Source organism: Nycticebus coucang, chromosome 13 (genome assembly GCF_027406575.1).
Source record: "Nycticebus coucang isolate mNycCou1 chromosome 13, mNycCou1.pri, whole genome shotgun sequence".
NCBI classification, from domain to species: Eukaryota; Metazoa; Chordata; class Mammalia; order Primates; family Lorisidae; genus Nycticebus; species Nycticebus coucang.
The window spans coordinates 12398586-12414090 of record NC_069792.1 but is presented as its reverse complement, the minus strand read 5'-3'; the positions used below and the strand labels follow the sequence as shown (position 1 = coordinate 12414090).

At 41.6% G+C, this 15505-nt stretch overlaps 1 protein-coding gene across 5 annotated transcripts in view; it reads left to right on the top strand.

Moving 5' to 3' along the window:
* ASPH (aspartate beta-hydroxylase) overlaps positions 1-15505 on the top strand; it is a 230019-nt gene that overhangs the window by 78467 nt on the left and 136047 nt on the right. For all 5 annotated transcript variants that reach the window (XM_053558393.1, XM_053558390.1, XM_053558394.1 and 2 more), the window contains 2 exons: positions 4504-4737; positions 5024-5068. In XM_053558393.1, the coding sequence (XP_053414368.1) occupies positions 4504-4737; positions 5024-5068 (279 nt within the window). The remainder of the gene's footprint in view (positions 1-4503; positions 4738-5023; positions 5069-15505) is intronic.

Here is a 15505-nt window from a genome sequence, read left to right as displayed (position 1 = left end):
TCTCTCTCTCTCTCTCTCTCTCTCTCTCTCTCTCTCTCTCTCTCTCTCTCGCTCTCACTCTCGCTCTCTCTCATGATTTAAATATGTATGAACTACTACTTTAGTCAATTCTACAAATTAATCCCACTCTCAGAGATGACTGATTTGTCAGCATGAGGAAGGTTAAGAAGAACTAGGTTCCAGGCTTAAAAACAGCATGAAAAAAAAAAAAAAAAAAAAACAGTTTCAGCAAATGTCTGGTGCAGGCACTTGGGGTTCAGATTCAGGCCATGGAACTCCTCCACCTCCAAGCGAAGGTACTGTTGTATTGAACTCCGTGAAGTAGATTATATTTTATCTCCCTCCCAAATGAGACAGATAAGATTCATAAAACATAAATAATTTGTCCAAGATTGTATGATTAAAAAATTGTGTAGCCAGGTTCTAAGGCTCAAGTTTGTCATCTCAACAACACGGGTGGCTGAGGTGGGAGGTCACTTGAGAGCAGGAGCTTGGGAACAGCCTGGGTAACATAACATGAACTCATCTCTAAAAAGAAGAACAAAGCTAGCTGTACATGGTGGTGTGCGGAGGATCACTTGAGCCTAGGAGTTGGAGGCTGCAGGGAGCTAGGATTGTGCCACTGCACTCCATTCAGCCTGGGTGACAAAGTGGTACCTCATCTCTTGAAAAAAATAAAAAAAGAAAGGGGGCGGCGCCTGTGGCTCAACGGGTAGGGCGCCGGTCCCATATGCCGGAGGTGGTGGGTTCAAGCCCAGCCCCGGCCAAAAATAAAAAAAAAAAAAAAAGAAAGGTACAAAGGAAAGAATGGGTATAGACAACAATGTATCCTTTTAATTCCATTATCTTTAAGTATGATTTTGAAGAAAGAGAAGTCAATTGGGTAAAACAGGAAAAATGCAGAAATCTGTTGTGACTGCGTGGAACATGGGAGGCTTCCCACATTCTAGATGGACTTGAGTATGAGCAACATAGGATTCTTCTATGAAGAAGTTCTGCTAACTGGTGATTCAAATTGAAGAAAATTAGAAATGACTATGGGAGGGCCAGGCATGGTGGCTTACACCTGTAATCCCAGCACTCTGGAAAGCTGAGGCAGCTGGATTGGTTGAGCTCAGGAGTTTGAGATCAGAGTAACATCTGTCTCTAAAAGTAGCCAGATGTCGTGGTGGGCACCTGTAGTCCTAGCTACTTGGAAGGCTGAAGCAAGAGAATCACTGGAGCCCAAGAGTTAGAGGTTGCTGTGAGCTATGATACCACGGCACTCTACCCAGAGTAAGACTCTGGCTCAAAAAAAAAAAGGAAGGAAAGAAATGACTATGTATAGACCTGATATGTTAATTTAAGATTTGAGATCTTACCAAGGTCATTATCTGTAGGGACTGCTTCTAATGAGACATAAGTGATACCATTAGAAGAATCCCGTATTGTATCTTTAGGTGCTGATAATTTTTTTTATAATAAGTTAAAGAACTTGGCCCTGAGATTGTATTTAGATTTCCCTCCCTGAATCTTGAATTTGAAGGATAAAATAAAGATAGGATTTGAGACGCTTTTTTTCTGCCAATTATTATAGTGTCTTTTAAAAACTTACTAGAAAGAACATGTTTGGAATGCAATTTGCCTTCTAGATCTCAGAGATTTAAAATCAAACTTGTGAGAAAGAATATAAAATTAGATGCTATGCTAAAAAGATGTTGTAAAAATGAATATATTTCATTCATGTTAGAAGTATCATAATAAACGCAATTTAAAATGTTAAAAAAAAGGGTAATTAATAAGACCTAAGGGATCATTAATGTTTGGTAAAATACTTTGGATTACCTTGCTGTAGAACATAAACTTTTGCAAATAAAACAGACTTCATTGAACAGAGGATTATTCACTGCATGCTAAAAAGATAGTAGAAATTTAGAACCAGAAAAAGATTAGAAATTTGGAATCAGACTATGGAAACCAACTAGCTATCATATAAGAGTTAAAAAAATTATATTTCAATAGGAGAACAGAATATATTCTATACTGAACTCCCCAACTCCAGAGCATATGGTTTGATGTGCCATAGCCAGAACCAGCTTTTTACATCAAAGATAGAAAAAGCATCAAGCCCACATTGGACAAACCTGGAAGCCACAGTGGATGGAGCCTTGCTGTCTGACTGAGCTGTTGATTCACATTCTCTGTACTTAGTAGTGTTGTATGTCCAAAACACGGAACCCTGGGGCAGGTCCAGTGAAGAACAGACACGGTCTGTGTTCGGATATGGATCTAACATTTTAGCAGAGGGTTAAAAGTGAACAAGTAATTTCTATGTAGTCTGTAATTACAGTTGACAGTGCTGGGGAGAACAAATAGAACGTGTAACAGAAGCACGTAACAGCCCTTTCCCAGTGTGCGGATGAGGCCAGACCTTGGTGAGAGCAGTTGGCAGGCAGTGGGGATGCTGGACAGTCACCAGGAGGTTTTGGAGATGAACTGGCAGAGAAAACGGACAGGGCTGAGGGCGTCCAGGTCCAGAGAATGCTTGTTAAGTAGGTCAAGGATGTTCATCTTCACCATGGGGCACTGTGAGGGACCCCCCCCCCCACGTCCCCGAAGTCACATCTGTATTTTGAAAAAACTGATGGGTCTGACATATAGCAGATAGATTGGAGAGAGACAGGAGTCATTATGGGGAGACCAGTTAGGATACTGCACTCATCCGAATCTGATTGTTCCCTGAGTCACATCTCTGCTTTTGAGGAGCCAAAGGAGATGAGTCACAAGCAAGAGATGTCCAGTGGTCCCGAACTGCTCAGAGCCATGTGACACTAGCAGCAAACCTGTGTATGGGATCAGCATTGTGGTGGCCTCATGTGTGACCACAGCAGAGCTGAGTCCGTGGACAGGCGGGATAGAATGGAGAGTGATTTAGAGTAGGGTGGTGACAGTGACAGTAGAGGGAGGTGGACAAAGCTGAGAAATACGTAGAAGGGAAAGTTGGGAAGGCCAATGTGTGGGTATAGGTGGGAGAGAGGGCAAGGTGCTGAGAGCTGCGTCTGCTGTCCTGGCTGTGATGCTGATGGCCGCAGGTGCCCTTCCTCAGGGCAGGGTGGAAGCAGGGACAGGGCAGCAGGCCGTGAGGCCGGCCCATGCATGTTGACAGGGAGATTTCTTTGATGCATCCAGGAGGAGAGATCACATAAGCCAATCTCTGAAGCCTGCCTTTCAGAAGGGAAGTCTAGTTTCTGGTTCTGTGTGTGGGAATTCTACTTGTATATATGGTCACCGCGGACAACTCCGACATCTCTTAGGGAGAGTGGATAGTGGGGACCAGGGGACGTTCGATGGCTGGGCTTTGAAGAAAGCCAGCATTCAGTGCCTGCTAAGATAATAAAGAAGTGATAAAGATGGAGAAGGAGAGGGCAGTCACACCGAAGTCAAGGTGTAATGGCATTTGGAAAGGAAGACGTGTTGCTAAGAGTCTGATTTGGTAAATTCTGGCAGGTGCCCATCTGATCAGATGAGGTGCTTGGTGGTGGTCCCTGGGGTCCAGGCCTGAAGGCAGGTGGGAGTGTGTCGAGGAGGGAGGTACAAAGAGGAGTGATCATCACGTGCAGAACCAGACCATGAAATGGAGGAGAGGAGAGGATGGGAGGAGGAAGCTCAAGGAAGGGTTGCTTTGTCTTTTAAAGTTGGTAGAGGCTTGAGCATATTTAAATGCTGGCACTGCTCTCAGGGGGACAGAGTGAGCACACACTCGCTGCTCCCTTGTCTCCCAAATGCCTCCAAAAGGACAAAACAATGTTAAAAATTGTCCCCTCTTGTACCCCAGTATCAGGAACAATGTCTGGAAGATAGTCGGTGTAGTAGGTGCTCACAACTTTTCTTTACTAAACGAATAAAAACTTTTTACTAAATGAAAAAAAAAAAAACCTCATTATTAAAAACTAAACATATGTAACTATGCTGGGAAAGTAAGAAAGGTTTGCTTACCAGAAAATTGGAGGCCTTTGGGGAAGATCAGGTTGACTGAGCAAGCTGCAGCCCACTGGGCACAGGACAGAACAGCATGGGGAGGAGGTTGCTTTGAGCCGAGCCGGGGAGAAGCACGGAGCCTCTTGCCAGGGAATGGACGGAGGGACAGGCAGGGCGCCGGGTGGTGCATTGAGGGTCTGCCCACCGACCCCTCGTTCTTGGGCTGGCAGCAGGGCTGTTTGCCCCCAGGTTAAAATTCTGAGAACTGTTCCCTAAACTACGTTAGCAGGGGAGAGCTTCAGCTAACTAAAATGCTCTACCACAAACATGAAGAAAATTAAAAAAGATAGTAAGTGCTGACTTAGAATTTGAAGCCAGTTAAGATCAAACTCTTTCCCACCCTACTCTGCTGTCTTCCGGTGATGAAGCCCTGCAGGTTCAAAGGCAGATTAGATGTTTCTGCCCTTGACACATGTTGTTAAGTACTGTGTTATAATTAAAATTATGTGGTGCTATAAAGGATTATTTTTTCTATTTTTTTAATAGTATATGAACCTTTGGAAAATGAACCTTCAGAAAATGAACCTTTGGAAAACGAACCTTTGGAAAACGAACCTTTGGAAAACGAACCTTTGGAAAATGAACCTTTAGAAAATGAACCTTTGGAAAATGAACCTTTGGAAAATGAACCTTTGGAAAATGAACCTTCAGAAAACAATCCTGTGGAAAATGAACTTTCAGAAAATGAACCTTCAGAAAAGGAAAGGATAGAAATCTCAGGTGAGTTTATTCCGTAAATGGATGTTCCCTACAAGTTAATACCTTCCTATATTTTTTAAAACTCTCATGCCTTGTGGAACAAAAAAACAATGTAATGAGAATAAAGACACTTTAAAGTCATCAAGAAAGCAGTTGGGTGTTGAAATTCAAGTTGATATCTTAGTATCAGTATTCTTGGATAGAAGACCCAGTGTAAAGAGAGCCAAATTTAGATGTCTGAATGGAGAGGAGTTAATTGAGGAATCTAAGTGGAGGTGAGTTAATGTTAAGTGTTTGCTTTTTTCAGATACTACTGTATACAGCGTAGAAGATTCAAATGTAATTGCAGAAGGTAAGTTAATTATATAGAACTAGTTTAACTTTCCACTGAAGTGTGTGTTCATTTACTCAACGAGTGTTTGCCGAGCATTTTCTGCCTGCTGTCTCTGCAGTGCTCAAGAGCCAAGAGTGTCAGAATGTAGGAGACACAAGACCTGTATTTATAGGGGCAGACGTTCCAGGGGCTGAACAGGTGATAGATAAATTCATTCTATGAAAAGTGCAATGCCGGCGATAAAACCAGGATACTCTAACAGACAACTACTGCTGAGGGTGTGGAGGGCTAAATAGGGTTAGGTGAGCACTGGTGAAACGATAATCTAAGGAGAAGGGGTTAGCTGTGGGCAGAGGTGGGTTGAAAGCTGGGTCCTTGATGTTGTTACTCAGCTGGAAAAAATAAAACATCAAAAGCTTGGTATTGGAAGTGAAGGGATACTTTCTAAAAAACAAAAATAGTTGCCTACGTTAAATAGCAGTGATTGAACGTAGCTCAGGTTGAGACAGTCCTTCACGGTTTGCGATATTTTGTAATTCTTCCGTGTATGTTATTTCAGTTGCTCCTCACAGTAGACCCTGAGTAGGGCAGAGATCTTTGTCCGTATTTCACAAATGAAGAACTGAGACTAGAGCAGGGTCAGGTGACGGGCTGGCCTAGTTTCCATGGCTGTCAGTGGCAGAGCATGCGACCCAGGCTCGGGCCTGCAGTTGGCTGCCTGGGGGCGCGTGCACTTTAACAGCATTAGGTTGCCACAGATTTTGCTCCTGGAATTGCCTTTTGAACAGCTAATTGTCAGATTTCAGATTAATGTTGGGCAGAGTGGATGATGGGATGTAACGTGGACTGAAGTGGAGGATGTAGGTGTGTGTGGGTGACCACAATGCCCTCCTGCTGCCTGGCAGCTGGGGCGACGCTGCCCAGGTGCTGAGGGTCCACTGTGCACGAGCAGCTTCCTGTCCATGTGGTGGGGCTGGATGGAGTGGAGATTTTCTCCCACCTCCTGTTACTGGTTTCTCCATGAGGAATACTAATATTTGGAAGAATGTAGCTGAGTCTGTGTATTTATTCAGCAAGAATCAGAAAGTAGAAATCCAGAAAAAACTTCAGGAAGTTCACCAGGAAGAACTTCATCCAACCTACCCCACATAGCTTTCATATGAAAGAACTAACGTCTCAATATACAAATTGACCCTGCCTTTCTGGGATTAGCAATACATTTTTTTTCTTTAGACTTTTTAGGCACTCTGATAGGTAGGAAGAGGTCATGGCAAAGACTGCTGAGGGGATTCCCTTTGGTGACGAGGGGTGTGGGGCTGCACACCTGCTGTCCAGCCTGCAGCTTCTGTGCTGGACCCCTGCAGCCCCTACATGGACAGTGAGGGGAACTCATCTTCACACACCCACCAGCCCTTTCCCCACATTATCTTGGCTGGTTGCATCAATATCTAATTCCCAAACTAGAACCGTGAAAGTTATTATTGAGTCCTCTTCTGCTCTGTATCTAAAGCTAATCGCAAGCCCTATTAATAGACTCCCTAAACATTTCCTAAATCCGTTCTTTTTTCCAAAGCTCTTGTACTATCATCTTCCTAGGTAATGACAGTCGCCTTCTAGCTGGTCTTCTTAACTTCATGTTTGTCCCCTTCAAATCCTTCTTTCACATGCTAATAGGATGAGCTGAAGTACAGAGCTCACTGTGTCAGCCCTGTGTGTAAACCCTTCTGATATTCTCCAGTCAGGTCACTGTTATTTACAGATAATAGAAAACCACAGTGGCTTAAGCAATAACTACATGGGCCCAGATCAGTCAGGACCTTGCAGGGCCTACTAAGAACTTTAGATTACATTCTAGATATAGAATAAATTCATGGAATACTTTTTTTATTAATATTAAATCATAGCTGTGTTCATTAATGTGATCAGGGGCACCATACACTGGTTTTATAAACAGTTTTGACACGTTTTCATCACACTAGTTAACATAGCCTTCCTGGCATTTTCTTAAGTTATTGTGTTAAGACATTTACATTCTACATTTACTAAGTTTCACATACACCCTTGTAAGATGCACCGCAGGTGTACTCCCATCAATCACCCTCCCTCCACCCACCTTCCCCCTCCCTTCCCTCCATTTCCCCCTTCCCCCTATTCTTAGGTTATAACTGGGTTAAAGTTTTTATATGAAAGCCATAAATTAGTTTCATAGTAGGGCTCAGTACATTGGATACTTTTTCTTCCATTCTTGAGACACTTTACTAAGAAGAATATGTTCCAGCTCCATCCATGTAAATATGAAAGAGGTAAAATCTCCATCTTTCTTTAAGGCTGCATAATATTCCATGGTGTACATATAGCACAATTTATTAATCCATTCATGGATCGATGGGCACTTGGGCTTTTTCCATGACTTAGCAATTATGAATTGGGTTGCAATAAACATTCTGGTATAAATATCTTTGTTATGATGTGATTATTGGTCTTCTGGGTATATACCTAGTAGAGGAATTATAGGATTGAATGGCAGATCTATTTTTAGATCTCTAAGTGTTCTCCAAACATCTTTCCAAAAGGAATGTATTAATTTGTATTCCCACCAGCAGTGTAGAAGTGTTCCCTTTTCTCCACATCCACGCCAACATCTCTGGTCTTGGGATTTTGTGATTTGGGCTAATTTTACTGGAGTTAGATGATATCTCAAGGTAGTTTTGATTTGCATTTCTCTGATAATTAAAGATGATGAGCATTTTTTTGTATGTCTGTAGGCCGTGCACCTGTCTTCTTCAGAGAAGTTTCTCTTCAAGTCCCTTGCCCAGCCTGCAATGGGATCACTTGTTCTTTTCTTGCTTATATGTTTGATTTCTCTGTGGATTCTGGTTGTTAACCGTTGTCAGAGACATAACCTGCAAATATCTTCTCCCATTCTGAGGGATGTTTGCTTGCTTTACTTACTGTGTTCTTTGCTGTGCAGAAGCTTTTTAGTTTGATCAGGTCCCAGTAGTGTATTTTTGAAGCTGCTTCAATTGCCCAGGGGGGTCCTCCTCATAAAGTACTCGCCCAGACCTATTTCTTCAAGGGTTTTCTTTGCACTCTCTTCTAGTATTTTTATAGTTTCATGTCTTAAGTTTAAATGTTTAATCCAGTGAGAGTCTATCTTAGTTAATGGTGAAAGGTGTAGGTCCAGTTTCAGTCTTCTACAGGTTGCCAGCCAGTTCACCCAGCACCATTTGTGAAATAGGGAATCGTTTCCCCACTGGATGTTTTTAATTAGCTTGTCAAAGATCAAATAACGGTAAGTAGCTGGGTTCATCTCTTGGTTCTCTATTCTGTTCCAGACATCTACTTCTCTGTTTTTGTGCCAGTACCATGCTGTTTTGATCACTATCGATTTATAGTATAGTCTGAGGTCTGGTAGCGTAATTCCTCCTGCTTTGTTTTTATTTCTGAGTAATGTCTTGGCTATTCGAGGTTTTTTCTGATTCCATATAAAATGAAGTATAATTTTTTCAAGATTTTTAAAGTATGATAGTGGAGCTTTAATAGGCATTGCATTAAAATTGTATATTGCTTTGGGTAGTATGGACATTTTAACAATGTTGATTCTTCCCAGCCATGAGCATGATATGTTTTTCCATTTGTTAATATCTTCAGCTATTTCTTTACTTAGAGTTTCATAGTTCTCTTTATAGAGATCTTTCACGTTCTTTGTTAGATAAACTCGCAAATATTTCATCTTCTTCGGCACTACTATGAACAGAATGGAGTCTTTAACTGTTTTTTCAGCTTGACTATTGTTGGTATATATAAAGGCTACTGATTTATGAATGTTGATTTGTAACCTGAGACACCTCTGTATTCCTTGATCACTTCTTAGAGTTTTGTAGGAGAATCCCTGGTGTTTTCCAGATATACAATCATATCATCTGCGAAGAGCAAAAGTTTGATCTCTTCTGACCCTATATGGATACCCTTGATCGCCTTTTCTTCCCTAATTGCGGTGGCTAAAACGTCCATTACAATGTTAAAGAGCAGTGGAGACAATGGGCAGCCTTGTCTGCTTCCGGATCTGAGTGGAAATGATTTCAATTTAACTCCATTCAATATGATATTGGCTGTGGGTTTGCTGTATATGGCCTCTATCAGTTTAAGAAATGTCCCTTCTATACCAATTTTCTTAAGTGTCTGATCATGAAGGGATGCTGGATATTATCAAAAGCTTTTTCTGCATCGATTGAGAGAATCATATGGTCTTTGTTTTTTAATTTCTTTATGTGCTGGATTATACTTACAGATTTACCTATGTTGAACCAGCCTTGAGACCCTGGGATAAAACCGACTTGGTCATGATGTATAATTTGTTTGATGTGTTGCTGGATTCTGTTTGTTAGGATCTTGTTGAATATTTTTGCATCTATATTCATTAGTGATATTGGTCTATAATTTTCTTTTCTTGTTGGGTCTTTTCCTGGTTTGGGGATCAGGGTGATGTTTGCTTCATAGAACGTGTTGGGTAGTCTTCCTTCTTTTTCTACATTTTGGAACAGGTTGAGTAATATAGGTACTAGTTCCTCTTTAAAGGTTTGGTAGAATTCTGACGTGAAGCCATCTGATCCTAGGCTTTTCGGTTTAGGGAGATTTTGTATGGTTGATGCTATTTCAGAACTTGATATGGGCCTGTTCAATATTTCCACTTGATTCTGGCTAAGTCTTGTAAGGTGACACGCTTCCAAGTATTGGTCAATTTCCTTCAGATTTTCATATTTCTGAGAATAAAGTTTCTTGTAATATTCATTAAGGATTTTTTGAATTTCTGAGAAGTCTGTTGTTATTTCGTCTTTGTTGTTTCTGATTGATGAAATTAGAGGTTTTACTCTTTTTTTCCTGGTTAGGTTAGCCAAAAGTTTATTTTATTGACCTTTTCAAAAAACCAACTTTTCATTTATTGATCTGTTGTATAATTCTTTTGTTTTCAATTTCATTTTATTTTGCTCTAATTTTGGTTATTTCTTTTCTTCTACTGGGTTGAGGGTTGGATTGTTCTTCATTTTCCAGTTGCTTGAGATGCCCCATTAAGTTGTTAACTTCCTCTTTCCGTTCTCTTGAGGAAGGCTTGCAGTGCTATAAATTTCCCTCTTAGGACTGCCTTTGTGGTGTCCCAGAGGTTCTGATAATTCGCGTCTTCATTGTTGTTTTGTTCCAAAAATTTGGCAATTTCCTTCTTAATCTCATGTCTGACCGAGCTATCATTCAGCATAAGGTTATTTAACTTCCATGTTTTTGTATGAGTATGCAGGTTCCTGTTGTTACTGAGTTCAACTTTTATTCCATGGTGGTCTGAGAAGATGCAAGGAATAATTTCTATTTCTTTAAATTTACTGTGGTTAGACTTGTGACCTAAGATGTGATCGATTTTGAAGTATGTTTCATGGGCTGATGAGAAGTATGTGTATTCAGTTATGTTGGGATGAAATGTTCTGTAGATCTCTGCTAAATCCAAATGTTGTATGGTTAGGTTTAAATCTAAAATTTCTTTGCTCAGTTTCTTATTGGAGTATCTAGCCAACACTGCCAAAGGAGTGTTGAAATCTCCGACTATTATGGAGCTGAAGGAAATCAAGTTGCTCATGCCTGTTAGAGTTTCTCTTATAAATTGAGGCACATTCTGGTTGGGTGCATAAATATTCATAATTGAAATCTCATCATATTGTGTATTACCCTTAACAAATATGAAGTGACCATTCTTATTTTTCCTTACTTTTGTTGGTTTAAAGCCTATTGTGTCTGCAAATAGAATTGCAATGCCTGCTTTTTTCTGATTATCATTTGCCTGAAATATGGATGACTATCCTTTCATCCTGTGTCTATATTTATCTTTTAAGGTAAGATGTGACTCTTGTATGCAGCAAATATCTAGCCTGAATTTTCGTATCCAGTAGGCTAACCTGTGCCTCTTTAGAGGACAGTTTAAGCCATTCACATTAATGGAGAATATTGGTAAGTCTGGTAAAATTTTGGGCATAGAGTTTTTCAAAAGTCCAGTGGACATTTTTAAACCTTTCGCCATTGTGGAAGTTGGAGTTTGATCAAAAGTTTCTGAGTGAGTTTATTTTTGTGATAGAGTATTGGGATGGTCATTAAGGAGGATAGGTCTGAGAATATCCTGAAGAGCTATTTTGGTTATGGCAAATTTCTTCAACATATGATTGTCATTAAAGTATTTAATTTCTCCATCATAAATGAAACTCAGTTTAGCTGGATACAGGATCAGTAGTTGAAAGTTATTTTGTTTTAGGAGATTAAATGTCGATGACCATCCTGTTCTGGCTTGAAATATTTCAGCAGAGAGATCTGCAGTCATTCTAATGGTCTTCCCTTTGTAGGTAATGGATTTCTTGCGTCTGGCTGCTTTAAGAATTTTCTCCTTCATATTAACTTTAGTGAAGTTAATTATGATATGCCTGGGGATGTCTTATTCAGAATGAGTTGTGCTGGGGTTCTGAAATTGTCTGCTATCTGAATTTCAGAATGTCTTGGCATGTCTGGAAAATTCTCTTTCATAATTTCATGGAGAAGGGTCTCTGTGCCTTGCGAGGCCACTTCATCACTTTCAGGGATTCCAATAAGGCGGATATTAGCCTTCTTCGAATTATCCCAGAGCTCTCTGAGAGAATGATCTGTTTTTGGTCTCCATTTCTCTTCCTCTTTGAGATTTGGGAGCGTTCAAAAGCTTTGTCTTCAATGTCAGCAATCCTTTCTTCTGCTTGCTCCACTCTGTTACTGAGGGATTCTACTGTATTTTTCAGATTTGAGAGCTGCAAATTCTTGCTTCAGTGCATCAAAATCTTTGGTGGTTTTGTCTTGAAATTCATTAAATTCTTGAGACAACTTTTGAATTTTTCCTCGAATTTCTAATTCTGACTTTTGAATTGCTCTTCAAGTTTCTACTTCCAAATTTTCCTCCATTCTATTAATCTTATTTGCAATCCATATTCTGAATTCGATTTCTGGCATCTCGGCCAGCTGTTTATGAATGGGATCTTCAGTTACATCTGCCATATCTTTCCTTGAGGGGGTTGATCTATTCTGGTTATTCATGTTACCAGAGTTTTTCCACTGATTCCGTCCCATGATTATTTTACACCGTTTGACTTTTCCCCTGGAGCTTTGTCGAGGACCCATACAGTGCTACGGCCTGAGAAACTGGGGACCTATTTGGTGTGGTGGGGCTAAGTGGTTGTGTCTTGTTTTCAGCTGGTCTCTGTGCCACCCTAGTGAAACAGTTACTCTGGGTTGAAGTCTCAGCTGTGGAGAAATACCAGCAGTTAAGTCACCCCGCCCCCACACTGGCAACAATTGGAAAAGGAAAATCAAACTTTCCTACAACCACACACTCAGGGCACCACTTGAATAGTCCTCAGGCAAGTCGCTCAGTTCAAAAGGTCCAAATCAATTGTCTCAGTCTGCACGTGTCTCAGGTGTGAGCATTTCAAAGGTCTCTTGGAACTGGATTGCTGGGGTCTGGTGACAACTGAAATATGACTTGCTATTGTGCTCTATAAAGTCAGGAGGACCCACCTAGCAAATAGAATAGTCTGGGAAGGTTGATGCCTTCTTCCCCATCTTGCACCTCTGTCACACCCAGTCACTGATAGCCCCGCAGGGCTGTGACTCAGTTGCCTCCCGTGAGCAGATACTCCAGGGGTTTGTACCTGCCTGAATCACAAGGAGATCTGTATCTTGTCAGCCAGGCCACTGCTCTCTGCCTCTGTCCAGCAGGAGGTGGTGAGTCCTGACGCTTGGGGGGTATTCACTCAGTTCCAGCCCCGCCCCTTATTGATGTTACTGACTGAACAGAACAAATTTGTGGGAATTTTTTTCTGTCCCTGCTAAATTCCTCTCCAGAAGAGAAGCTGTTTTGAGTTCCCAGAACTTGTGCCTCATGCCTTGTCTTTACTCCTGCAGGTTTGTATTCATAGCACGGTCAGCTCTAGCCTCCTGCCTTCCTTTGTCTATAGGCTGATGATCCCCTGAGGGCCAGGTGCGTCTTAGGCTCAGTAAAGCGGTCCTCTGGTTCAGCCCCAACCTGGGAATTTCCCAGCTCTGCGTGTGTGTTTTCTAGTCCCCACGCTCCATCTAGGCCAGTACCGCTACAGGCAAACCCTTTACTCACAAGGCCTGTGTTTCAGTCCCAGATTTGTTCCACGGTGGTTGCCATCTGAGAAGATGCCCTGCCTCCTCTGGTTGCCCACGGAGACAGGGGTTGTGGCTTCGGAATATCTGGGGGTGAGCCATATTGTTGCCAAAAATGGCTGCTGCTCTGCCCCTCAGGGCAGTGCCGCTCCGGTATGGTACCCTCTCAGCCGAGTGTCGTCTTCTTACTACTGTGCCGCAGAATCAGCACTGAGCAGGTGCGGTCCAGGCCCTGTCCACACCCCTCGAGGAATCACCCAAGAATCTGGACTCCTGGGGGACAAGCCTCCAGACCTCAGAGTGAGAGTGGATGGGACTGCTGGGAGCTCAGAATTGTAGGTTGAAACACCAAACTCATTGAGACCAAATGAGCAAATAAACAGATAAAAATGCTACCAGACACACAAGCCCTCAGATGCAGAAACAAATCAGAAACACATAAACATACAGACAACAACAACAACGAAAAAAACAACTACAATAAAAATAATGATAATTAATCATAAAATAATTGAGAAAAAAGGGTAAAAAACATACAAACAAAACGAGCAAACAAAAAACCCTCTAGAAATCTGATGTTAGCACTCTCAGAAACCATAGGAAAGGAAGAAGAGGAAGAGAGAAGGGAGAAAAAAAAAGTGGTGTTCATAAAAAAGTTAATAAAGAAGAAAGAAAAAATTAAAAATAGAAAAAAGAAAAATAAAATAAATGTAAAAAAATAATAAAAATTAACTATAGTTCCTCTAAGAAAATGATGAGAAAAAAAAGGCACCAACCACAAAAATATTATTCTTGTATATATGTAGAAATATACATCTATATATATGATGTAGGGATCAACTTTTGTAGGAATATATTTATAATGCAATATAGTTTCTGGACACCAGGTGGTGCTGTGAGTGGTTCCCAGGCTTATATCTGATTTACAATTAATACAGTTACCACGATAACCACCCTACCTGGCCAATCGCCATTTTGGAGTTTCTGTAAAAATTGTTTTACCTAATTGTTGGGCAACCTCAGCTGCTGTGTTCCAGACAGCACTCCTATCCGACCTCCCAACTCAGTGCAGGAGTCCACTCTTCACAAATCTTTCCCCCTGCTCCCGAGTTCTCCTGCAAACTGGCAACTGCCATCAGCTATGAGGGAGGGTCCTGGCTGCCGCCGGGTCTTGCTACCTCCCCAGCTGCGGGGCACAGAAACCTTATACTCAGTTTTTGTGGCTCAGAGTGTCACTTTTGAATCTGGATTTTGGAGTCCAGCCACCTGCCCATTCGCGCGCAGCCTGAACTGCCAGCCCGCACCAATATTCCCCACCAGGAATGGTCCGGTCTATTTAATCACTTCTGTTATTCTAGGGGAAGGTGCCCACCATTTTGGACAATTCAAAATGTTTGTTTCCCTGGCGGGATTCCTTCCTTTCAATTTTCCATCGGGTTGCTTAGTTTCTTGTGATTCTGAGTGGCTCCCCTTTCGGGTGCCAAACTCTGCTCAGGAATAAATTTTCGTCAGGTGGGTTTTGCCAGGAATTGCAACTGCTGTCCTCCATGAGGGAGGGTCCTGCCGGCCAGCACGGCCAAGCAAAGAAAATGTCTACAACAGAGTCCATGGTTTTAAATTACACCTCATATACAGCAATCTGCCAATTTGCTGCACGTCTCCAGCTGTCTGTCCACACCAGTAATCCACGCGGGGAAAAGGTTCAGACCCCCCTTCCTCTCACCTGATGACTTGGGAGAGGTGGGCTACACGTCCGTCCCATCCGCCATCATGCTCCACCTCCACATTCATGGAGTACTTAAGTGAGATATGGCATACTCTGATTTAATGTTTCAAAGAATTATTTCTACCTCTAGTTAGAGAATGGTTGGAGCAAGAATAGAAGAGGGGACCTCCCTGCCAGGAAATTATTGTGTTGTAATCCAGGGAAGTGAATGTCTAGAATAAGATCGTTCAGTGTGAATGGAGGGGAAATGTTGAACTTGAGATATATTTTAGAATTAAAATTAAATAACTTTTCTGATAGCTGTGAAGCAAAGAAAAGGAAAAAAGGAAGTCTTAATCTGTGGTTTGCTTTGAGTAACTGTTGGAAGATGGGGCCATTTACCGAGAAGGAAAAAGTAGGATGTGGAAGAAACTGGTTTAAGGGAGAGATGAGGAGCTCCATACTAGGACTCTGAAGTCTGGGAGATAATGTGAGACATGAAAGTGGAGATACCAAGTTGGGGGCGGATATGCCAATCTAAACTAGATGGGCAAGGTCTA